General features: G+C 48.3%; 1 protein-coding gene across 1 annotated transcript in view; it reads right to left on the bottom strand.

Moving 5' to 3' along the window:
• Disc1 (DISC1 scaffold protein) overlaps window positions 1-24,870 on the bottom strand; it is a 165,328-nt gene that overhangs the window by 8,983 nt on the left and 131,475 nt on the right. Inside the window, exon 11 of the mRNA XM_026778672.1 lies at window positions 12,526-12,799. Coding sequence (XP_026634473.1) covers window positions 12,526-12,799 — 274 coding nt within the window. The remainder of the gene's footprint in view (window positions 1-12,525; window positions 12,800-24,870) is intronic.

Here is a 24,870-nt window from a genome sequence, read left to right as displayed (position 1 = left end):
GTGTGTGTGTGTGTGTGTGTGTGTGTGTGTGTGTGTGTATGCTGCTCACTTGGGAGAGCGTGGTCTCTTCCTGGTGCTGAGTGTGTGTGTGTATGTGTGTGTGTGTATGCTGCTCACTTGGGAGAGCATGGCCTCTTGGGAAGTGTGGAGCCCTCTACACCAGGGCTGGCTTCTTCCGTCTCTAACAGCAGCCATCTGAAGCTGTTCTCTCCAGCTGGGGGTGGGGGGATCGGGATCTGCACACCCTGGGGTGCCCCATGGAAAGGAACGGGTTTTCCTGAGAACCACACGCCAGTTTCTCTCCTTGCGCATTTCTTCTGCTGTGAAGAACTCATCTAAAGTTAATAAGACAAAACATGATAGGAAGGCTTGTCTCCTCCCCTCAGAATAAAGGAAATGTGTTCAAGTTTCCCTCAAGAAAACCCAGAAACACTGAAAATCCCATGTAAGTCAAAACGGTGAAGTAAGATGCACGTGTTGGCTGGAGGTCCCACACTGGGGTCTGCCTGCCTGGGGCACAAGCCCCTCTGAAACTATCAAAGTATAGGCATCAGCGAACAGCTGGCACAGACACAGGTTTTGAGGGCATCCCGGGTTCCCCGAGAGAGCTCTACCTCCCAGGACAGGGTGCCAGCTGGGCGGGTCTCAGGGACCACCTGGCATCGTCCCTTCTTCTCCATCTAAGGAAAATGTCTCAGATGACCTGGGCACCAAGACTAGTAGCTCCTAGTCCACCTCAGGGAAACACAGAGTCGGCTCTGAGTTCCCGGAGGGTTCAGCTCCTAAAACGGAAGAAGGCAGGGTCCTCCCTCCAGGGCCAGTGCCTACAGGGACCAGAAGTGGCAATGTTTATCCTGAGAGTGTTGAGTCCAGCACCTCTGCAGTGTCTGTGATGCATCAGACAAAGAAAACTTGTATGATTGATACTTGGTAATTAAAAATTACCACCACGCCCATCCTGCCTCCCCTCAGGATTCTTGGCTGAGTTGGGCTTTCTCCGGATCAGCAGTTCTGAGGGTGATTTAGTGTGAACTGTAGCAAAGTGTCTTTGAAAACTGCCCTGTAAGCCCTCCTGTAATTTGCCCCTTGAGCAGTCTTTTCAGCAATTCAAATTGTTATTTTTTTTTTCTTTCCTAGACACTCCGTCTCTCATTTACCCAGAGGGGTTTCTGTTTTTCCCTGTGGGTCAGAATGAACAAGTCTCTGCAGAAGGCAAACTACCTCATGGCACTTCCCCTCCTGGGTCTGGCACACACCCCCAGTTCTCAGACCCTTGTAATTCCTCTTCAGGGAACACCTCCATGAGGAAGCACAGCCCACACAAACTCCAGCAATCTGCTGCCCTGTTCCTCCACCAGGCTGCAACCCAAAGATGTCCTGACATCTCTGCTGACCCCCCTCTCCTGCCTCCCTCCAAGGGAAGCCCTTGCCTGTTGAGCCCTTCCCCTGCCTAGTGCTAAGGGTTAGATTTGTTTTAACCTTGTAAAGCTGTTGTGGGGAGACTCGTCCCCAGGGCAGCGGTACTCAGCCAGGGCCGAATGGGAGCAGGTGGGGCTGATGGGAGCACACGGGGCCACCAGGTGCTGCTTTGAGAAGGGTTGGATGCCAGTGTCTGGAGTTACTCTACTGCTGGGAGGAATGTTATAAAAGAACAAGCCTCTCTGGCTTCCTGTCTCACCGTGTGATTGATTCTGTATGATGTAATGCCATTTACTGAGAGGTCACAGAGCCACAGGGTCCCTCATCAGAGGCCAAACAATGGGGCTGTCTGGCTGACCATGAACTGTTAAAACTCACTGAGCACTACAATATACCTTTCTTCTTTATAAAGCATCCAGACTTAGGCACTTGGTGACAGCAATGAAACATAACCTAATGCAAAAAGTCCTGAAGAAGCTTTGCGGTATCTTAGACGGTACTAGACAGACGATGCTCTCAAGATGGGTGGGCAGAGCCAGATAAAGAAGCCTTTTCCAAACATCAAATGCCTGTCTATGCCTCAATACAGAATATAATAACCTGTCTGGGATAATCCCTCTGCTTCTGGGGCAGCTGCTAGTCTTGAATGACTACAACAGCATTTTATGAACACACACATGTGCGCATGCACACATACATGGACATATGTGTTGAAAATAGAAACCGTCTCCAGGAGGGGACAAGTCTTTGTCCCCTATTTAGGGTTAATCCTGTGGGGCAGGTCAGGGGCCTGGCTGGTGGCCACGCCGTGGAAGGTGGGTTCACCTTAAGATAATGGACATTTTCCTTCCCAGAATTCCTGTCCCCTAGTGCAGCATCCTTGAGGTTCCATTGGGTCTGACGGCCTTCCTGAGCCAAGCTTTTCTGCTACCTTCTTCTTGTGGATGCTGCCCCTCTTCTCCATTCTCCTCCTTCTAAGATTGACAGCTCGCCTCCCCTGGGGTTTTAAATGCTAACAAATCATCCTTGGGCTTTCATTTGATTGCATTCTTCCTCCCTAAGCCTCTGTTTGTGTTCTGTTCTTAACTTTTTTATTAATGAGACTAAGACGCCTAAAATGTAACCCCCGTTTCTCCAGTACTATACTATGGCTTTTCTGGGAAGTCTGTGGTGTCTGGTGAACACCTTGTAATTCTTTAATATAAAGAAAAAATGATCCCTTTCTTGCACTCCCAGATAGCATCATGTGACACATACATACACACATGAGTGCATATGCACACACACCTTTTATTGACCTCAGAGGATGCCCTGTGACCTTACAGGCAGTCCTTCCATGGGTAAGTTCAGTAGAGCCAGCATCACTCCAAACATCATTTGCAGGTCACCTTGTGATCAAACCCGCAGGCCCATGACAGACCTTTTTCAGCTGTGTTGTTAGAGCTGATGTCAGATTTCTGTCCTGCTCTCTTAGTTCAAGGAGCCTGGTTTAAAACAGAAAGTAGAGCTCCCTTTGATGAGCAGAACATTTTCAAGACAACTTTCTAAAAGTACAGACCTAAAATGTGCACTTTAGATCCAATGGCTGGCAGGATACTAACCCACATGTGTGGCGGGACCATCAACACTCCACGGCCAGCATCTTTGAGGGCTTTTTTACTTAGTCACACCTCCTATAAAGCTGGTTAAGTCCTTGCATAGCACATTTGGGAAACACAACATTTAGAAGCTTTGAACTGGAGTTCATATTCCAATAATAAGGGCTGTCTTGATGAGCACTTGGTGTTAGGCTGTACCTACAGCATGAGAAAGTCTTATATATTATTGAGTATATGAATATGATATATGAATATGATCCTTTGGAATAGGAAGTCCATTAAAATCATTGCTAGGTGAGGTGTGCTCTGTGTGTGCCGTAGGAAAGGCCTCCCACTGCACAGAATGCACGGTTTTGGAAATGTCACCATCGGTGGTGATCTACTGCAAACTCAAGCAGACAGGCCACCCCTTTGGTCACACACTGGATTGACATTGTTTAAATAGCCAACTTCTCAAATTGTTCTCCAAAGCCATTCTAAGGGAAGAGGCAGGATGAGGCACTGGAGTCAAACAACTGAACAAGAAAAACCATGTAACTAAATAATAAATCAACTATCGCGAGGATTTAACAGGCCTACGTACGTATAGGAAGTACGCTAACCTGGGACTGGATTCCAAAGCCACAGCCAACCTCCACTGTTGTTGCGGGGTTGGGGGAAGATGACAGGCAAGATGGAGACCACAAGCTCCTGCCTGAGCTGCCATCTTGGCTATTGTCCTGTGCCATAACTCAGTCAGCTCACCCAGAGCCCTATTTTCCTCTGCCATAGCCACCTATCACAAATAAACCTCCTTCCTACAGTGGAAGTCACAGGCTACACAGTCAGGGAAAGATAGGGGACTGAGCCATCTTCTCCAGTAGCTGTCAAGGCATTGGCATTTAGGGATTGCCAAGCTATGCCAATATCCAAAATCCTGTACTTCATGCACGTATGCATGCATGCATGCTCACACACACACGTGCATGCACACACACACACACACACACACACACTTAAAAACCCCAAAGTTTGATTTGAGCCCCAGGATGCCTGCTCTGCTGCTAAGCCTCATTCCCTCTCCTACAGCTTGAGGTAAAGCAGATGAGATTACCACCGTGGAAGAGCTTAGTGGACGCCAATACCTCTCCTCGGCTCACTATTACCGCCCCAGCCTCTGGCTGGCTTCCAGATAGTTTCTCTGCAAACGCGTCCCAGGGATGCTTTATGATCTGCCTCTTCCCTCCAAAAATGCCGTCTTCATAAAGAATCATTACCTCAGACAAATGCCTGTCCGTCACACACAGAGCATCCCTCATATCTATATGAAACAGATTCTATGATAAGCTCCTCTTTCCACATCCACGCTGAGAGCTGCAGTCACTGTGTAAATTCCATGAAGCAGAGAGACACACCAGGACTCCAAGGGGGCGTCTTTATTATTCCGGAGAATAGAAACATTCGTCTAAATTCCGCATTGTGTGGTCACACCCGGAATGGCTGGGTTTCGCTTTTAAAAGCGCCCAGATGTTTGAAGGGGCACAAGGCAGCTGAAACATTTAGACCTCTTCAGGGCTGAGCAAGGTGTGCGCTGTTTTCAAGTGCCCTAGGCTTGTCCAAAGCAGGCTTTGAGAAGCGAGTTCACGGATAAACATGGTCTGTTTTATTTAGTGTTAAGCAGAACCAACACCTTAGATAGTAGGAGAACCAGCCGGACGGCACAGCGTAAATGTGGGCCTGTGTTTCCCAGTGTACACAAGGTCCAGGAATGACAGGATAACCCAGGAGGGGTTGCACTGCTTCCCTTCTGCACTCTGGGCTTGGACATCAAAGCAGGGGCTGGATTGTGGCTCTGTGGTAAAGAGCCTGCTGAACAAGCGGGAGGACCCGAGCTCCAGCCCAGCTGTGTTACCGTGCACTCTTCATCCCAGTGCTGGGGAGCCTGAGACCCGCAAGGCCAGGGATTCGCTGACTAGTCTAGCCCATGCGGCAAAAAAACAATATATACAGTACCTGAGGAATGACACCTGGAATTTACTCTAGCTTCTACACACACACACACACACACACACTCCAAACAAACAAACAAAAAATCCCAAAAACCTTTTTAAAATCCACAAAACAAACAAACAAAAAAAAAAACCAATAATTTTTTTTTTTAAATCCACAGAGCCAAAACTGAGTGGGCCAGATTTTCATAGAACCTTCTGAGAAAAACCTGTCAACAAATAAGATCTACAGCATCAGGCAGTGCCTGGATAATCTCCCTTCTGTGAAGACTCCGAGTCTGGGGAGAGTGACAACAAACCACCAGGGCTCTTTGGCTGAGAAAGCGCAGACAGGGCAGCAGAGATGGCTAAGAGTTAAGAGTGCTCGCTGCTTCAGGGAAGCTGAGTTGAGCTCCTCCACGGAGCAGTTCACAGCCGCCTATTACCTCAACTCCAGGGGCTCTGACACATTCTTCGGGCTTCTGCGGACACCCCCATGAATGTGTGGCATACACAGGCATATAAATAAAAATAAATCTTTTGAAACATTTTTCTAAAAGAAGTAAGTGCAGACAGACCACAGCTGGGGACTCCTTCGTGGGATTAAACTCGAAGACATCTGTGGTTAAGGGTACACAGACCGGCAGAGTAAAGCAGACCGAAGAGAATAAATGCCACATGTCACCCACGTGTGCTAAGAGTCATAAAAACTTGGATTTCTGAGTGTTTAAAAAAAAACAAAAACAAAAAACAAAACAAACAAACAAACAAACAAAACCAGGCTGTGTGCCAATGAGAGCGTGGGAGAAACCGTTTTCAGAGTCAAGACCTAGCCTGGATTCTCAATGTTGACATCCCAGAATGCACCTGCCCTTTTCTGTATGGCCATGGACACCTGCAGTTTGCTGAGAGATGATGGACACTTGGGTTAGTGGGACCTGTCCCTCGTGAGACCCTGTAGTGTCCCCCAGACGGAGAAGTGTACACGGCCAGTTTTCTTTCTCAAACTGTGGCCCTAGCTTGTCAGCGTCTGCCGCCCACTTCTGTCAGAGAGATGAGGCCTGCTTTGCTGTGAACAATGTCCTTCATCAATGCATGAGGAGGGGAAGGGCCGGCGTCTGAGAAAACAGACGGCCAGAGTAGACAGACAGAAAGGCATTGGAAAGGAAGGAGTAACACCCCTGGGGCAGACATAAGATAAAGGATCTACTCAGCCAGGACTCTTGCCTATTCCTAGACTAGATAACCAGTCCTGGCTTACAACTCATCTATGGGGGACAAGAATATCCCATCCCTAGCTGTCCTGGTCCTGTTGGGGGATTAGATGTGGCCTGGATATGATGAAGGGCAGACCGTAAGTTCATTTCCAGAAACAGGAAACCCTGGGAGAAAAATCTCTCTGCTGCTCAAAGAGCACCAATGTGCATTTGGTAGCTGTTAGTGAAGCCCATGCTGCCAGGGTGTGACTGTGTCCCTGCCGGCCTGTGGTGACAGTGACCACCCTGTTGTCTATCTATCCCCTCCATCTTGGCCAGCAAATGACAAAGAGTTTCCGTGGTGGAAGACGCCAGGGGCCCTGAGGCTGTTTTCTCAGAAGCACTGAGCTATGCTTAATTAATGGAAGAAGTGTGGAGATGCCCCTACCCTGGGCCCTGGAGCACGGAGAGCGATTCCACGCTTTTCCAGAAGTGCAGGAAGCAGGCGGATCAGAGGAACCAACTTCCTTCCCCGGGGCAGGTGAAAGAGGCTGGCAGCAGGCAGAGACTTTAATTAACGGGAAAGGACCAGCAGGAGCCACTCACTGGCTACAGAGGAAGCCCCTCCCTCACCCACCTGCTCCCTCCATTCTGCCCCAAGGCCAACGCCAGGCTGGAAGGCAGAGAACTTGCATTCGTTTTGGTTGAATGGTTTCTAAACCTATTTATGCCAATGGTATTTAACATCCTAATTATATAATTTAAATATGTTCCATATAAAACAGTGCGATATTAGTGTGAAAATCAAGTTCTTTTCTACATTTTTTAAAATGGGAAATCTTGGAAAGATACAATCACCGTGTTAAAGAAACGGGAAAGGAGACAGAAGACGGCTGTGCCCGTGCCTCTGAAGTGTTCCATTCACGTTAAAGACGGCCCAATTGGAAACTGCGGGTGACGGCTTGTAGTAAGGCTTATGCAAGAAGGGCCCCTTGAAAGTCACTCGGCAGACCCCTCAGGAGACCTCGGCCCTACACCGACTGATCAGCACCTGAGTGTGTGTGTTTTCAGTATCTCAGCCCCGCACAGGAGAAGGAACGCTACTGAGACGGTCAAGGAGTTCTGAGCAGACAGCATCGCTACACCCCTGCTCAGCGCTCTCCTTAAGTCCTCCCCGTGGTGCAAGCGCAGTTAGTTCTCTGCATCTGCCTGCACTGGGGAGCTTTCACTGCTGTGGCCAGGACACTTGTTATAATTAACTGGAGAGAGAGAGGATTCCGTGAACCTCTGGGTTCAGACACATGGTTTTCCCGAAGGCAACACGAACTCCTAGTGGACACCTCATTCCCATCTGAGACTCGAAAGTCTGGCCTCGTTTTCTGTGCTTTCAGTAATCTGGAGTTTCTCCAGCTTACACCTCCAAAGTCTTCCAAATTCACTCAGCAAGCTAGTTCTGGGGTTTTTTGAGCAGCGGAACCAAGGTTACTCAGAGCAGTAACCCACTGACTTCCCGTCTCAGTGCTCTGCACTGCAACTTTTCAACTCCGTGACCAAAGTGCCTGAAACACACTGAGTGAATAGATGAAGGGTCTAATAGGGCTCATTGATCCGAGGATTTAGTACTGGTTGCTGGGCTCCGTGTGCTTGAACAGAACTTGATAACCATGGCCTTGCAGGAAGAGGGCATTTTGTGTATGTTCTTGCACTGTGGCTTGGGTTCCTGTTCATAAAATATTTATCCTGTTGTGATAAAAATATGTTGAGAAAAGCAACTGAAGGAGAAAGGGTTTACTATACATCACAGGTCAAGGTTCTAATGAAGATGTGGAAGTCACAGAGGCAGGAGCTTATGTTAGGCGGTCACATTGAACCCACAGTCAACAAGCAAAGAACAATGAAGGCACAGTACCTACGGCTCAGATCCCTTTCCCTGCTTCTACAATACAGGATCGTGGCCAGGGGTCGGTATCACCCACTCACCATGGGTGAGGAAGACATGGCAGTAGGCAAGGAAGACATGGTGGAAAGGGATGGGAGGCTGACTAGCCACATCTCACCTCTAGCTAGCAGACAATGAACAGGAGAGGGGGTCAGGCTACATCTCAAGGGCTGTCCCCAGTGACCTACTTCCTCCAGAAGGCTCAGCCACCTAAAGGTTCCAACCTCCCCAAACAGCGCCACCCACTGGGGATCAAATGTTTAAACCTAGTCTAGGGAACATTTCACATTCAAAGTACAACAGTCAGGAAGTCAAAAGCAGGACAAGAAGGGGCCAGAGGCAGCATAGCCTCAACAGCCACCCTTGCCTCCTCCCAGTGACCCAGTGCTAGGCTGAACCTTCTGAAATTACCTCAGCTTCTCAATACACTGTCACCAGCTGATGTCAAGCCCTAACACAAGAACTTTCAGAGGGACAGTTCTTGTCCAGACCATAACACAACACTTCCCATTCTCCCTCAAACCTTATCAAAACAAAACAAAAAACAAAAAAACCCAGAGCTTCCCCTGAGCCACTGGGCTATTTCTAAAGGCTCCCGTGTCTCATAACACTTTGATTAAGGAAATTTGCCACTTTCCCCCCTTGTCAATTGTCTTCTATGAGTGCAGTATCGGCCATTATTCTGTGATGACTGGGGAAGGGCCTCTCATCGTCCTACCCCTAGTATTCTGGATGTAGACTCAGAAGAGGCGAAGCTATGGCGTCTGCTTTTGTCTTTATTGCTCATTTCTTTGTTTACAGGGATCAGTAGCAACTTTCCAGTTGCTAAAGTACTGTGTGTGATTCCTCCATGACGCCAGCTTCTCTTTAGCTTGCTTGGTGGCAGCTTATGGTTTGGAAAGGACACAGCTGGGAGGGAGATCAGAGGGGGCCACGCTGTCCAGGGAGCCTGGCAGGGGGGCAGCTCATTAGTAGGACAGAAAGCAGCTGGAGGGGGCAGGCTACCGTCAGGAAATAAAGAATTCCAAAGGTACTGGGGTCAGAACAACCATCATGGGCAGCACCCCTTCAGTACAGGAACCTAACATGCTGATTGCCCCAGCTTCTGCCTGGCTCCTGTGCTGATGTCAGTACCACCATCTATAAGCCAGGGCCAACAGCAGCTAACAGCTCTGCAGGGAGCTCTCGGGACACCAGAAAAGAAAGGACGCTCACAATCCGGGCACACCATGCAGCTCACAGCTGGGCTGCTGACTTCCTCTGGGACAAAGCCTCAGGCAAAGGGTTTTGCCTTCCCGGACTCAGCTGCAGAATGAAGGCAATGGCTCTGAGTAGCCAGGCGGGGACCTTAAGCCACCGGGCTGGTGCTCCAGAGAGACAATGTGCCTCCGAAATGCATATCACTGCGCTGGCCAGATAAGCACAGGAAAAGCTTTGAAACCATCTCCCTATGGACCTCTGTCAGAAGTCCTAGATTCGTCGTGGAAGATTTGGATTGAAAAGCAATTGCCTGCCCCCCGGGTGCCGTACTTCAATAGGAAAAGCAGTGCGGGATAGCCCTGTCCAGCGGAGCCTTGCAACGCTAAACACACCTGGGGCTGCAAAGCAAAGGAACATTTTGCCTCAAGATAAACACATCGTCCCCCTTCAATAGCCCTGAAAAGCAAGACAGGAGGCCAAAACCACCTTCCCCAAGAGACCAACAACTATCACACCTCTGAGCTTCAGGGGTCTAAAATCTTCCAACAAACACAAGCCTTCCCTGTTTCTCCTTAGGCCTTACTGTCACTCATTGCTCACGCCTTCCTCCTGACGATGGGAGCAAAGTAGATTATCAAAAGGGGTTTGGGGTGTTGTGGCCCGATACAAAAATTAACACTGCTATGTTTAGGTGGAAGGCCCACCTCAGCCCCAGCACCACCTCTCTTTCTCCTGATCCTGTCTCCAGAAAGCCTGCCAAGCAGAGGTAGAGGCTCCTCCCCCTGAGAATCTTGGGACCACACCTATAGGATATTTAAGGCCTGGCCCCTAAACCTGTCATGTGATTTCTCTCCTGCCAGCCCCTGAGAGTCACCTGGGAGATGCTTTGCTCTGTTTATTAAACCTGGTTTTATTAATTCGGCTGGATTTGGTTTATTGCATTGGCAGAGAAACCCACAACTGGGATTTTCAAAATGCTTATCTGCTGGGTTTCACCATGTGCACAGACACTACAGCTAACGAGGCCAAAGAGACAGCCTCATGTGAGGTAGCATGCTCTGCTCATGCTTCCCTCGCCAGGACAGGCCAGGGCCTCCGAGATAGTGAGCCGAAGACATTCTCTCCTCTCCTGCTTCTGTCATGGTAACAAGAAAGGTAACTGATGCCACAAAGTCTTAGTTCTGATTATTCTTTCTTCACTTTTATGGCCATTGTTATTTTTGTGTCTGAGTATCTATGTGCAGGTATGTGTGTATGAGTTTGTATGTAAGTTCTTGTGTGTACAGAAGGGTGAGCATAGGAGTTGTTGTGCACAGAGAGACCATTCATATTTGTGTATGTGCATATGGAAGCCAGAAGTCAACTTCAGGTGTCGATCTTCCTTGTTTTTTGAGACAGGGTCTCCCATTTCCCTGAGGCACACCGATTTGGAAAGGGCAGGCGAACTCAGGGGTCCTCCTGCATTCACCTCCCAAGAGCTGGGATTCCAAGTTTACACTGCCTTGTCAAGCCTCTATGTGGGTGCTGGGAATTTAACTCAAGTGCTCTTGCTTACACAGCAAGCTCTCTGCCCGCTGAGCCATCCTTCCAGCTCACGCTGTTGCTGGTGTTATGTCAGTAGATAAAGAGATGAAGTCTCCCAGCAGCAGAAACAGAACCAGAGCAGAGACTCCAAGCTGAGGCCTCTCCTCCCCTGACCACTCTGAGTCTTGAGCTAAGACCACCTGTTCTCATATTCAGTTCTGATTCTTGGCAGGAAGACAATGTCACAGCTTCTCCAAGGGGACAATGTTCCTGGGCAGCCTCAGTGCACACCTGAGACCACAGACAGCATCAAACCCAAGGACAACAATGTTTCACATGTAGACTTGTCTGTGACAAAGCTTGACTTATAAATTAGACATGGTCAGAGATTAACAGCAGCACACTCTTTAAAATAAAACAACTATAACAAAATGCTGTCCTATCGCCCTGAAGAGGCTCTGCTGGCCTCGGGCTCCTGGGATAGACTTATGACTTACGATGATCCACGCCTTCCTAGTGCAATGTTGGCTCCCTGAGAAGTTGTTGAGTATTTAGCAAACGCTGCTTCTATTCCGGAGAGAACACTGGATAGCACAGGGGCTCTACTTCAAGCCTACCCAGCTGAGGGACCCAGAGTGACTGGGACACTGCTCATCTCTCCATGGGGACATGTGTTCAAATACAGGACCAGGGTCAGCCCTCAGACAGTGCAGACACAGCGGCTGGATGTTACCCTGAGCACAGGGCACAGGTCTGTAACGTAACGGCTCTGGTCCTAATGGGGGCAGGAGGCTCCGTGGATTGGCTGGGGTGCTCTCCCCACCCACCCTCCCATCTTGCTGAGTCCTGGCAAAGACAAAGGAAGGGGTGCAATGAGGGTTGAAGGTCAAAGTGAGATAGCATGAGCCAGGCATCAGCTTTAGTCAGCTTCCTCCTTACAGAACCTATGGGAAGGGTACCCGGAAGCCACCAAACGAGCTCAGGAGCCTCAGAGGGGAGGAAGGCAGGTAACTAGGGAGCCACTCTGGACTCAGGGCAGGAGGGGGATGGAAAGTTGGGGAAACGGGGTGTGAGGGAGCCTTCCCCACTTGTCAGGGTCAGCCTCTGATTTAAAAGATTAAGTAAAATCACGTTCTAATGGAAACAAACACATCAGGCCAAACAACAGGGCTCTCTGCTCCTGGTTTTGCTTTGGCTTCATGCAAACAGGAACCACAAACATTCATCATGATCTGTTTTTGGTGAAAATGACAACATGTATACATTAGAATACATGTATACATTAGAATGTTTGAATTCCTAAATGATATGTTGTAATCTATAGGCTCTAGAGATACAATGAAACATATGATGTATAATACACGTTCTACATATCAACCTATATTATATATGATTGATAGTGTATACTATATATGATTCTATATTAATTACCTTATTCTATAATGAATTAAAACAATGGGGCTATCTAAACTGAAAAAAAGCTAATGTTCCAAGCTTTTCTCTTTGCTCTTCTATGTTTTAAGCTTCAAAAAGTTATATACTATTTTGTTATCATATTCTAGAGTTATGTAAACTTTGGGAACTTTATGAGGGTCTATAGCCCCCCCCCGAGTTCTGTTTGTTCTTATCCCCAAGCTCCACACAAGGGACCCCTGACAAAACCACGCCCACACAGGACAAACCTCCTTCTGTTGGCCTCCAGCACCGTGTGGTAAAGGGGATGAGTGAGTGCTCCTCTCAGAGGACTCTTGCGAGGGGGTTTTCTCCTCTTCGGGGTGGGGTCTTGGGTGGACAGCCAGGGTGGCTGTCCAGGTGGCCTCTCCTGCGCTGTCCAACTGCTTCTCATCTTCTGCATGTGGACCACTGCCTGCTTCCTGGAGCCACAGGCTCTGCACCAGAAGCTGACAGGCCTCCAAGTCGGCTTCCCACACTCTCGCAAGCAGCGGGCACCTGTAGCTAAGACAGAAGGAAGCAGGCATGGAAATTAGCCCTGTGATTGGTTCATGCTTCCCATCTCCCACTCCATAACATCACTTTACAGAAAAAACAAAAACAAAAACAAAAAAAAATTCAACCTAGGGACATAGAGGAACCACAATCTGTCCCTAGCTTGGTGACATTCAGGTGGGTCCTTCTTAGCTGCCTGGTCAGTAAGGACACCCAGAACCCCATTTGGGCTTCCAAGAACAGCCACCCTGTATGGCACACCTGTTGGATCTCTTTGAGTCAACAAAGCCGCCCTGCTCTGCCTACCCACAGGCTTCTGCAGGTGCTGGTCCACTCCCTGGAATGTCACCTCACTAGCAAATCCTCACCCACTGACACACATATAACCTGGGCCCCGGCCAGTGGGGGCAATGCCGCCTGCCATCCCACCCCACCCAGCAGCACACACTCACTCATGCCTTCCCTCACAGAATCACAGTGTGTGGGACTCAGCTTACACAGCCTGTGTTTGGGGGAAGCCCCGCACCCCCGTGCTGGGAGGTGGAGACTGGAGCATCTCTGGGGTTTCCCGAGCAGTGACTCTCATGGGAATGGCAAGCCCCAAGTCCAGCGAATGACCCTGTCTCAAAAATAAGTGGAGAGAAATAAAATACCTATTGCCAATTTGCGTGCGGCGCATGTCCGCACATGTGCACAGTGCAAACCAAATCTATGGCATCAGAAGTCAAACTAGGAGAAAACTTTGGGAGAAGGAGGTCATAACAAGGAGAGCACTGGGGGCTCTGGGTGCTGGTGGTCCCGCCAGTGCCGTGTTGTATGAAATCTCATCAAGTAGGACACGTGATACCTGCTCATTCGTGTTCCGTGCTAACCCAATGGAACAAAAAGGCGATGGTAGTTTTCTGTGCTAGGCCCCGCCCCGTGCAGGAGGGAGGAGGGATCTGGGGTGGGACAGTCCTTAGCAAGCTTGGCTCTGGTCAGCTCCCTGGCTCCTCATTCTAGCCAATTCGATAGATAGAAGGTGGTGCCTTGGGGTCTGGCTTTGCATCACCCCAGACAACCTCTGTCGGTGCCCACTGCCTGCCCGCTCTTTTCTCGAGTCCCACTCTGTTCCCGAGACACTTGATGGAGACATTTCATTACTAGTCAATTGCTGGCAGTCTTATCATCAACTCAACTTACCCATTTCTTTTTAAAGATTAACTTTTATGTGTCTATGTGCCCTTGAGGGCAGGGGCCTGTAGAGGGCAGAAGAGGGCCCTGGGGCCCTGGAACCTGAGTCGCAGGCAGTGTGAGCCTCCTGACATGGGTGCCCGGAACTAAACTTGGGTCCTGTCTAAGAACAAGTGCTCTTAACTGCTGAACCATCTCTCCAGGGCAAGCTTTCCATTTCTTTGTGCCTGTTTTCATATTTTCTATCCTGGGTGGAAATTAGTCCCATTTTTTTTGTATAGAATTGAAATGCAGTGTTATATGCTTGTTCATATTTTTAAGAGTTTTTAGTGTGTGTGTGTGTACACACGCACATGTATGCTATGATGCATGTGTGGATGTCAGAAGAATGATTTGGGAGTTGATTCTCTACCATGGGTTCAGGGGATAAAACTCAGGTTGCCAGACTTACAAGGCAAGCACTGTGACCCACTGAGCCATCTCTCAGTCCATTGTTCATAATTTAAAAAAAAAAACACTTTAAAATCATTTATTCTTGAAGTCACCTCTCCTTTCTGTCCTGTGTGGGATATTTTTGACTTTGTCCAGTCTTATTGGAAGCTTGCTATTTGCATTGGTTTGAATGAGAATGTCCCAGTAGAATCATATGTTGAAATGTTTGGTCCCCAGTTGGTAAAACTAGAAAGAATTGGAGGTGTGGTCTTGTCAGAGGAAGGGTGTCACTGGGGATGCACTTTGCTGTTTCAAAAGCCCATGACATTTCAAGTGAGTTCTCTCTCTCTCTCTCTCTCTCTCTCTCTCTCTCTCTCTCTCTCTCTCTCTCTCTCATCAGATGTGAGCTCCCAGCTGTTCTCCAGCCCCAGGCCTGCCTGCCTGCCGCCATGCTTCCTGCCTTGATCGCCGTGGACTCACCTCTGAAACTGTAAGTCAATAAAACCTTTCTTCTATGTGTCGCTTTGGTCATGGTGTCTTTCCACAGCAACAGAGCAGTAACTAAGACCCTGTTTTATTAGTTGTTTGAAGACGCTCCCTTTGCATCATCAATCCTGGGCATTGATTTTCAGTCTCGCCTCCATCGGCTTCTGGTCCTATCTTTCCATCTCTCTCGTCCTTCTGTGGATTTATTATCTTACCCTTTATTGCTTCTCTCGAGCCTCTGCCTCATTTTTCTCCTTCTGACCTCTCTTCCACTCTTGCTCTCTTAATCTTCTAATTTAGGTTCTTAAGAGTTTATATTTTTGTCTGAGCAATTCTCTAACCATATCCATACCCATATTTGTACATTTAAATCTTCAAGTATTAAATACTTTAAAATATACCAAAAAAGCTGGAAATGAATTTCAAAACCCTATGTGCTTGCTATCGGACTTGGTGATCTTTAATATTTCTTAGGCTGGCACGAGACTAATTTCCAGAATTGATAACTTTATCCTCCAGCAGACTTAATATAGAGCCTCTGTCTTCCTTCTTCCCTGCCTATTTAAATTGAAGGTATTTACTAGCGTGCTTTCCAGCTAGTGGCCCAATGCAGTGATAGCTTCTCTGTGGCTCCTGGGCCCTATGAACCAGTGGGATCATGGGATAGGGCCGGTGGGAATCATGGGATAGGGCCAGTGGGAATCATGGGATAGAGCCAGTGGGAATCACGGGGTAAGCAGCAGGTCGCTTTTGTCTCCCAAGGAAAGAAGTCAACAATTCCCCTTGTTAACTCCTGTAATGCCACGATGATTGATGAATACGGTGTGTCTCCTGCTTGAATGTGGGACTGGCCCCAAGCTCTCTCTAGAACACACTAGCCAAAGTCTAGGTGCCAGTTTCAGAGGTGTAAGTCATGCAGTAATTCAAATATATGGCCATGAGATGGCACTGTCCCTTGTAGGCCACGTGATCATTTCTTCAAGGGCTGGGTTTCTGAGGCATCTGCTCCTTGCATCTGTTTGTACTAAAGGGAGTCATGGTTGGTGTGGAAGTGGTGAGATCCCTGCTCTTCTTGCCCAGGAAAGAAATTGGGTCATTTACAAAAACTGCTTTACCAATGAACGGCTCTGAGCCACCCAGCTGCCTGAGAGCAGGGATGATGTTTTCAGCAGTAACGAGGCCGCTTAGAGGTCTGAACCTCAGCGCCTGCTCTGGGTAGAGACCTGAGACCCAGCCCTGCTCCTCCTTTCTCAAAAGCTGAAGGAGGCCTAACAAATCAATCAACCACAACCATGCCTGACTCCTGGGGGCACTGAGAGCGGTCATGCTTCGTTGGGGATGGTGATGGCTGCAGGGATGGGGGGGGGGTCGCCTGCCTCTCTACTGAGGAAGTAGAACATCCCGGTCATAGTGGCTCATGGGTCTGAGAGCGGTCATGCTTCGTTGGGGATGGTGATGGCATGCAGGGATGGGGGGGGGGTCGCCTGCCTCTCTACTGAGGAAGTAGAACATCCCGGTCATAGTGGCTCATGGGTGTAACCCCAGTGCTTGTGAGGCTGAGGCAGAAGGATTATAGTGAGTTCATCGCCAGCCTTGACTACGTAATGATTTCTGGACTACCCTGGGCTAGAGTGAGATGCTGTCTCAAACAGAAACAAAAACTGGGGACCCTGAGTTCTAGCACAGATGTCTGTAATCTTGTCACTAACCCACCTCTCCTGATTGACTCTCATTTAAAGGAACAGAACAGTTTCTCTGGAAACTTTGAAAACCATCAGTGTTGTCAAAGTAAATCTGCTGGCCTGGCCTGTCACCTGGGTACCCTATCCCTTTAAGAGACAAGCCCTGCCCACTCCCAATCTCCTGCTTCAGGTGAAGGCAAACACATCTCCTGCCTCCTCTCCAGCTCTCTCTCTCTCAGTTCAGCCTACCTCTGGAGCAGCAGCTTCTGCCTTGCTCCCGTCCCTCCTCCCCTCCCCACTTCTTTCTTTTCTTTCTCTCTCTTCTTCCCCCACCAATAAACTCTATACCCAAGCTCTCTCTGCATGGCGTATCTGTCTGTCCCCCACCCTTCAGGGGACCCAGGCAGCTTTGGGTCACCAGCGACATGAATAATAACAATCAGGTCCTTTTACAGACCCATAATAGAGGAAAACATCCACCCAGAGAGAAGGGTGATGGCTCTAAACTCTCAACAGAAGCCACTGATGCCTGTGTCTGTCTGTATTCTTTCTACTCCCTGGGCAACCTAGTCTCCAATAGAGAGAAAATGCCACTACTATAAATGTTTAAGTTTTATTCTTTGATTTTTTTATTAATTAAAAATTTTTTAAATTTATGTGTATGGGTGTTTTGTCCACATGCATATTTGTGAACCATGTGTATGCTTGGTGTCTGCAATGGCTCCAGAAGGACATCCAAGCCCCTGGACTGAGTCACAGAGAGTAGTGAGCTGCCTAGTCGGTGCTGGGAACTGACCCTGGACCATCTGCAAACACAGTCAGTACTCTTAACCACTGAGCCATCTCTCTGGCCTGCCCTTTAATTCCTAAGGAAGACTCTTAATCTTATTTTATTTTGTGTGTATCTGTACACACATGTAGAGGCCAGAGATCAACCTCCAGTGCCTTCCTCAGTCACTGTCCACCTTGGTTTTTAAAGGGTCTCTCACTGAACCTGGAGTTTGCTGATTCAGCTATGATGATTGGCTGGCAAGTCCCAGGGATCTGCCCTTCTCTGCCTTTCCAGTGCTGAGATTTCCAGCATGTACCCAGCCTACAGGATGGAACTGCTTACACTCAAGGCTGCTCTTCTCCTCTCTAGAAACACCCTCACAGATATGCCTACAGGTATAGGTGGAGTTTTCCTGTCCTAACTGCCTGCTCCCTAATAACCTGCAGCTGCTTCCCAAATAAATGACTCAGAGACTTAATACAAATTATAGCTGTTTGGCCAATAGCTCAGGCTTATTACTAACTAGATCTTACAGCTAAATTCATTTCTATTAATCTATGTGCTACACCAAGACTTGTGGCTTTTACCTCTATCCCATTTTGTGTGTCTAATTTGTTCTCCATCTGGCCAGCAACTCTTCTGACTCCACCCTTCCTCCTCCCATCATTCTCAGTTTGACTTTCCCACCTAACTTTATCCTGTTCAGCCATTGGCCAGCCAGTTTGCTTATTAAACCAATTATAGCAACATATATTCACAATAAACAGAAGGATTATTCCACAGCACAGAAGTATATTGTAATTTCCTAGTCACTTCTCAAATCCAACCAAACTGACAATTCAGACTAAGCCCCCATTTCCACAGTTACTGGATGGCGCTGTGGGTATATTATGTCATTATGTCATTTAGTTCCCAAACAACCTCACATTGTAGTAATTAGACTACATCATAGAGGTTTCAAAACATACTTTCAACCCTGCCATTCCTACAATCAGACACCCAGTGTTTCTCCTCTCTCTGGAATCTGGGCTAACCTTGTCCACAGAGCACATGTCGGTTTTATGGGAACAAGGCTCAGAACTGCTATGAGTGAAAGGTCACATGGTTTTCACCTAGTACTTCTTGGCTTGCCCTGTGAGACAGTTGTCCATGCTGGAGACACTGGGCTGGATGGACCATGGGCAATGGCACTGCTGGCATGTGACCTGAAGGCACCCCCTTGGGAGAGGGTCTGTCTTACTAAGACACCCCCATATCCGTGTCTCACCAGCTGTGAGCAGAACGGAGTGCTGTGTTGGAGCAGAGCTCTGCTGTGCTGGTGAAGGAGTCCAGGTGTCTCCGAACCCACACACAAGCATGGCTGGCTTCCCTTTCTTATTATGGTAAAGCCAGCCAGCCATGGGTGGCATAAACACTTCCAAAGCTGCAGATTAGCAACAACGTGCAGAAACAGGAGCCCTACTTCCCTTCCTGTTCTTGTGATAAAACACTGAGCAAAAGCAACTTAAGGGAGGAAGCATCTATTTGGCTTACGTTCACAGTCCATCACTGAGGGAAGTCTGGGAAGGCACTCAAAGGTAGGCCTACTGGCTTTTCCTACAGTGTTACCTTCAGCCTGGGAAGTCACTCGCAGTCAAGGAAGGACATCAGGAACCAAGGAGAAGGTTTGCTTGCTGGCTCTCTTTCAGACTTAAATTCAGCTGACTTTTTTTTTTTTTTTTTTTGGTTTTTTCGAGACAGGGTTTCTCTGTGGTTTTGGAGCCTGTCCTGGAACAAGCTCTGTAGACCAGGCTGGTCTCGAACTCACAGAGATCCGCCTGCCTCTGCCACCCGAGTGCTGGGATTAAAGGCGTGCGCCACCACCGCCCAGCTCAGCTGACTTTTTTATATAGCCCATAGCCATTTTTCTGGGGAATGGGGCTCCCCACAGTGGGCTGGACCTTCCTATATCAATTAATCAAGTCAATCCCTCACAGACATGCCCATGGGCCAACCTGATCTGGGCGATTCTTCAATGCAGACTCCCTTCCCAGGTGACTTTGGGATGTGCCAAGTGGAGACAGCAGTGTGTGTTTTTACTTGTCCGTTTTCACCATTGTGTAGTTGGACAGGGACATAACTGGATGGACAGTTTCAAGGAGGAAGTATTAAGTATCCTGGTTTAGGATATGAACCCCAGCCTTCAGGTGCTCCCATTCCACCAGCTTGTGAGAGGTACAGATGTCTGGCAACTTGGCAGGCTCCAGGGTCACCCAGGAGACATCCGCTGGACGTGTGCTTGCTCTGGACCCTTCTATACCGCTTCCTGTGTGTTCCTCGGATGCCATCAGAATGGCCCTTTCACCCTTCCAGGAGAGACGCATGGTTTCTAATGACAGGTGGTTATTTTTTGTGCCTTTTACTCTCTCAAATTGTCTCTCATTAAATCCCAGCTCTAACTGGTCAGCGGGTAAAATTGGACTTGGCAACGTACCCTGGATGACTCAAGTCTGATCCCTGAACCCACAGTGTAAGAACAGAGATGACTCTTAAAATCTGTCTTGCAAGATCTCCTGAGTAAATTGGGAGCATGGAGACCTTGGGAGAGGGTTGAAGGGGAGGGGAGAGGCAGGGAGGGGAGCAGAGAAAAATGTAGAGCTCAATAAAAATCAATAAAAAATAAAATAAATAAAATCTGTTCCGACCTTCACATGCAGGTCATGGAATCCAATAACTCTTACTATTACTACTATGACTTTTATTATTATTATTGATGCTGTCATTATTATTTTAAAATCTAACCTGTTCTTTAAGGTCAATATCAAAACCCTATTACCCTTATCTCCCCAAACTCCACACTCAAGCATGCTGCCTTCCTCTGAACCATATGGCATCTGGCAGGGTTCTTAATATAACCACATCGCATTTCATTCCACTGGTCAGACACATGCCTTCCTTTTCATATTTTAAAGGGGCTCCTGAATATTTCATGCCCCCCTTCTTTAAATCCCAGGAAGGTGTTACTCACCACGGGTGCTCAGGAATGACCTAACGAACTGAACAAACACCCAGGGAAGCTGGAAACATATCCGTCCTCATAAAGGTCACCAGAGGGAGGCCTTCCTGGTGAGTAACTGCTACGGAACGACTACATTAAAAATTAAAGTCTCAGAGTCAACAAGGGATAGACCATTCTAGCTGGCTTCTCAGCTGCTCAAGAACCAAACACTATTTTCAAATTATCTGCACAATGTTGAAATGGCAGAAACTTTTCTAAGCAACTGAAAAGGACAAAACTGACATCTATAGGTATATGTGAATATATGTATGCATGCATATGTTGAGGTTTGAATATATATAATAAGATCAAGGTACCAGAAAACCTTGTGTCTTGTAAGGGAACAACTCCTCGTGATGGTCCTGTCTAGCTACATCCCTCATGTGGCAGGAGAAGCAAGGACCACTTTCATAAGGATGCTAATGTTCATCATCATTGATGAGGGCTACACCCTGGTGGCCACTGCCCTGAAGATTAAAGATCAGGATTTTAACTGAGACATGCCATAGATAGTCAGACCATAGCAGATTGTTTAAAGGTTTGCAATTTGTAGGAGAAGAACCAGGAGAAAGAGGAGGTAGATGGGGGAGAAGAGGAGGGAGAGGATGAGAGAGGAGGGGAGGAAGAAGGGGAGAGGAAAAGGAGGGTAAAGCTGAGGAAGAAAAGGAGAAGAAGAAGTGGAAAGGGATTGATGTGCATACAGATCACCTTAGGTCACTTGGGAAATCTTGTTGAAATCCAATTTTCTGACCTGTGTAGTTCAAAGGGGTGGTGTGTGATGTCAGTGTTGGCACCCTATGGGACACACGGTGACACTGATGAGTAATGGCCACTGTGTCCCAGTACTTACAAGCTTCAAATGCAAAGAGATCTGAACTGGCCCAGGTGCTAACACAGTACCTACAACACCACACACACAGGCTCAGGTGGGTACGTCTCCAGGTGCTACCACAGTACATACGACCCCACACAGGCTCAGGTGGGTACATCCGACATGCCCGTAAATCCCCTTGGAGTTTCTCACAAACTTGTTCGCCATGCTGAAAACCTAGGAGTTCTGCTCAGCTCCAAAGCCTCCAACTGCAGTTGAGGCAAAGGTGCCCCAGTGCCCACACCCGTCCGGTTTGTGAGGAAGGAAACCAACCCTCTTGGTGCAGCTTCCATCTACCACCTCTGGAAAATTATCCCCAAAATGCAAAGATAGCCAGGAACTGAGTCTATTTACACAGAATTGTGGGGCGCCCATTACACATGTACAGGGAAGAGCAGGTGCAGGAGGCGCCATCACCCTAGGACCCAGCAGGTCTCCGCTGAACAAAAGGTCAGTGTGTCAGGGCATCACTGGGGCAACAGGCTGAGATGAAATCTGGGACCTGCCGGAGCCCAGGGCAGACGCACAATTGTACCAAGGAATTGTGTGCAGACATCTCTATCTATCCAGGCACACAGTATCATAACGGCTGAAATCTAAATTGAAGTCTAAAAATAGCACAATAAAATTCCTTCCTTCCTTCACTCCACAGAGAGCAAGTGAGCTGGCATCCACAGCTGCAGGGCACGGCTGACTTCCGGAGTTCACACGGGCAGAACAGTTACACAACTGCCCCATCTTGCGAACACATCGCCCATCCCAGAAAATGAGGAAGCAGGAGCAATTACCCGGTTGGTGGAAAGCGATCATGGATATTTGATTATAGTTATTAATGGGGAGAACAGGAGGCAGACTGCTGAGCGGAAGGCAAGCACTAAGTGAATGTGTATGAGATTCCTGGAGGGGGATTAATTTCTGTTTGCTTTTCATCTCTCAGCTACCATCTGAATGTGACATCAAGTCTAAGCGTGGCCTGTCACATCCTTATCAGTATTCAGTGCCACTGCACGCTGGCCACATTATCTCCGCTGGATGTACCAAACGACGGGTCTCTTGCTGTGGGAATCGTTTTCTTCCGATTCTAATGCGGGACTGATGGGGCTGGCGACTGGCTTCTCGGAGGTGGGAGACGTACCTCCAAGTGTCAGAGAGACATTCCTCAAGCAAATATTTATCCCTCTGTGTGTTTTCCGCTGGTGCTGAGCACACAATACTAATCTGGAGGGCGCATGAGCCATCATCAACCTCTCTGCCCCATCAGAGGATGCTGGGCTTCCTCTGCATCTCAGCCATGAGATCTTAAGCTTCTTAGGCAAAGCCAGGTGTCCCACTGTCCTTTTGCCTGTGGTGTGGCATTGCGGTCTCTGTGTAAGGGTACATAAACCATATCCAATGGCACAGCGCACAGCGCTGGATCATGCTTTGTTCTGTTCTCCTCTCCAGCCAGAGACCACGAGGGTTTATCCAGCTCTTCGCAGGGCTGTCTCTCCATGGTTTAGAGACTGTTCTGAGGTTTGTCTTTCTCTGGGTTTAGCAGACCGAAGGACCCCAGAGTCCATCAATTCATGCTGGAAAGACTCTTATCGCCCTACTGCTGCAATCTATTACTTTTACACGAAAAGCAGGCTGTTCTCACATTTGATTGTACAGTCCAGTGGGGAGGGAGGCATCCACCAAAAAACAACCAAAACGACAGCAGCCAGGAGATCACCTGGTGGTGCTAATAATTGTGAGGGGTCAGGAGGTTAAAAGCGGCATAGACACTGTAAGAAGTCAAGATATGTGGGACACTCCTTGAACCCCACCTGAAATTAGCACCATCTTTCTTAGGATTAGATTATCTGGACAGCAGGCGGATCTCTGTGAGTTCGAGACCAGCCTGGTCTACAAGAGCTAGTTCCAGGACAGGCTCCAAAACCACAGAGAAACCCTGTCTCGAAAAACCAAAAAAAATAAAAAATAAAATAAAAATAAATAGATTATCTGGACATCGGTCCACTGGCTGTTCTAAGAGAGTTCTTAGGCAGACTAAAGGATCTTCAGGTTCCAGGCTTCTGTATAAATGTCCACCAGGTGTATCTAACCTGCAGCCTGCATGCCGCCTGTGGCCAAGGGTAGCTGAGAGTATTGCCCAACACACTGGAAACTTACTTAAAACACAAGAGAATTACGATATCACTTTTGGGCAGGATCCTTGATAGTCAACTTTGTAGATGAAAATGCTATGTCACAATGTCAAAACCCCCTCCTGGATGCTGACACCCTGGAAAACCAAGATGGGACCATGTTCTCTCTGAGACTGTTGACTTAAACTTGGCCAACCCCCACCCTTATCAAAAGGATCCACGGTAGCCACTTAACTGACAGAGTCAGGCAGACTCCAGGGGAGAGCTGACAAGCAGATGTGGGAGACACCCTCCAAAAACGCATCTCTCCTTCACACTCCAGTGAGTCACACAAATGAGCACACCTGTGCCGCCGCCAGCCTCTGGGGCCACTTCCATCCCGTAATGCCAGCACTGACAAACACCATCATCAGAACAAGAGCAGCTCCGCTGAGAGCAGTGAATCAAGAAATACACAAAAGAGTCAATTAAGACAGGCTCGGCTTGTCTGAAGCCGCCTACCGGCCTGCGCCAGTGGAAGGCAGCGGCTGTAAGCCCCGGAGGAGCCCACAGCACTGTTTACTGTCGAAATTATAGAGCGATAAAGGGAATAACTCGGACTGATGGCTCCGTGTAGCTGCTTTGTCCAGGAAATAATGATATGATTTCTACTGGAGACTTAAAAATTTTAATCACATTTATTTATTTGTGTGTGTGTGCACGTGTGTGTGTGCTCGCATGTGTGTGCGTGTGCATACCCCCACACACACTTGTATATGCTACGATTTACATGTGGAGGTTAAGAAAACAACTTGAAGAAATCGGTTTTCTCCTACCAAGTGGGTCCCAAGGGTCAAACTCAGGTCATCAGGCTTAATGGCTTCTCCTGGAGTAGGTGCAGCTCACTGCTAAGGGATTGGAGGACCATCTCAGGGGGTGAAGAGCTTGCGGCACATGAATGGGGACTTGAGGTTGGATCCCCAGAACCCCCCAGAAAGGCAGGTATGCTGATACATGCCTATAACCTCATACACAAGCGCAGAGCTGAGTTTCATGATGGATGAGGCTGGGGCGCTCTCCTTTAGAACATTAGAAAACCACATACAACTGTAGGAGTTCCAGAAATGTCATCTTTGTGGTGGCGGCAGCGCCAGCAACACCACCAGTAACACCAGCAACACCAGCAGCAGCACCATCAACACCAGCAATACCAGCAACACCAGCATCAGTAGCAGCACCAGCAGCACCAGCAGCAACACCACCAGCAACACCAGCACCAGCACCAGCACCAGCAGCAACACCAGCAACACCAGCAGCAGCAGCAAAAGCAGAAGCAACGGGACTAGTTTCTACCTGAGCTGGCCATGGTGCCGGCCATGGTGAGGGATCTAGAGCCCCATCCTGTGTGATGTCAAGCTGTAAGGATATGGAGCCTGGTATCTTTGACTCTGGACTCATCCTTCATCACCGATGCTCTATCAGCAGCCGTGTGACACAGGCAGGCAGTAGAGCAGGCAGGAGG

The sequence above is a fragment of the Microtus ochrogaster genome, chromosome 4, assembly GCF_000317375.1.
Source record: "Microtus ochrogaster isolate Prairie Vole_2 chromosome 4, MicOch1.0, whole genome shotgun sequence".
Classification (NCBI taxonomy): domain Eukaryota; kingdom Metazoa; phylum Chordata; class Mammalia; order Rodentia; family Cricetidae; genus Microtus; species Microtus ochrogaster.
Note: the sequence above shows the minus strand (reverse complement) of the source record. Positions and strands in the feature narration are given on the sequence as shown.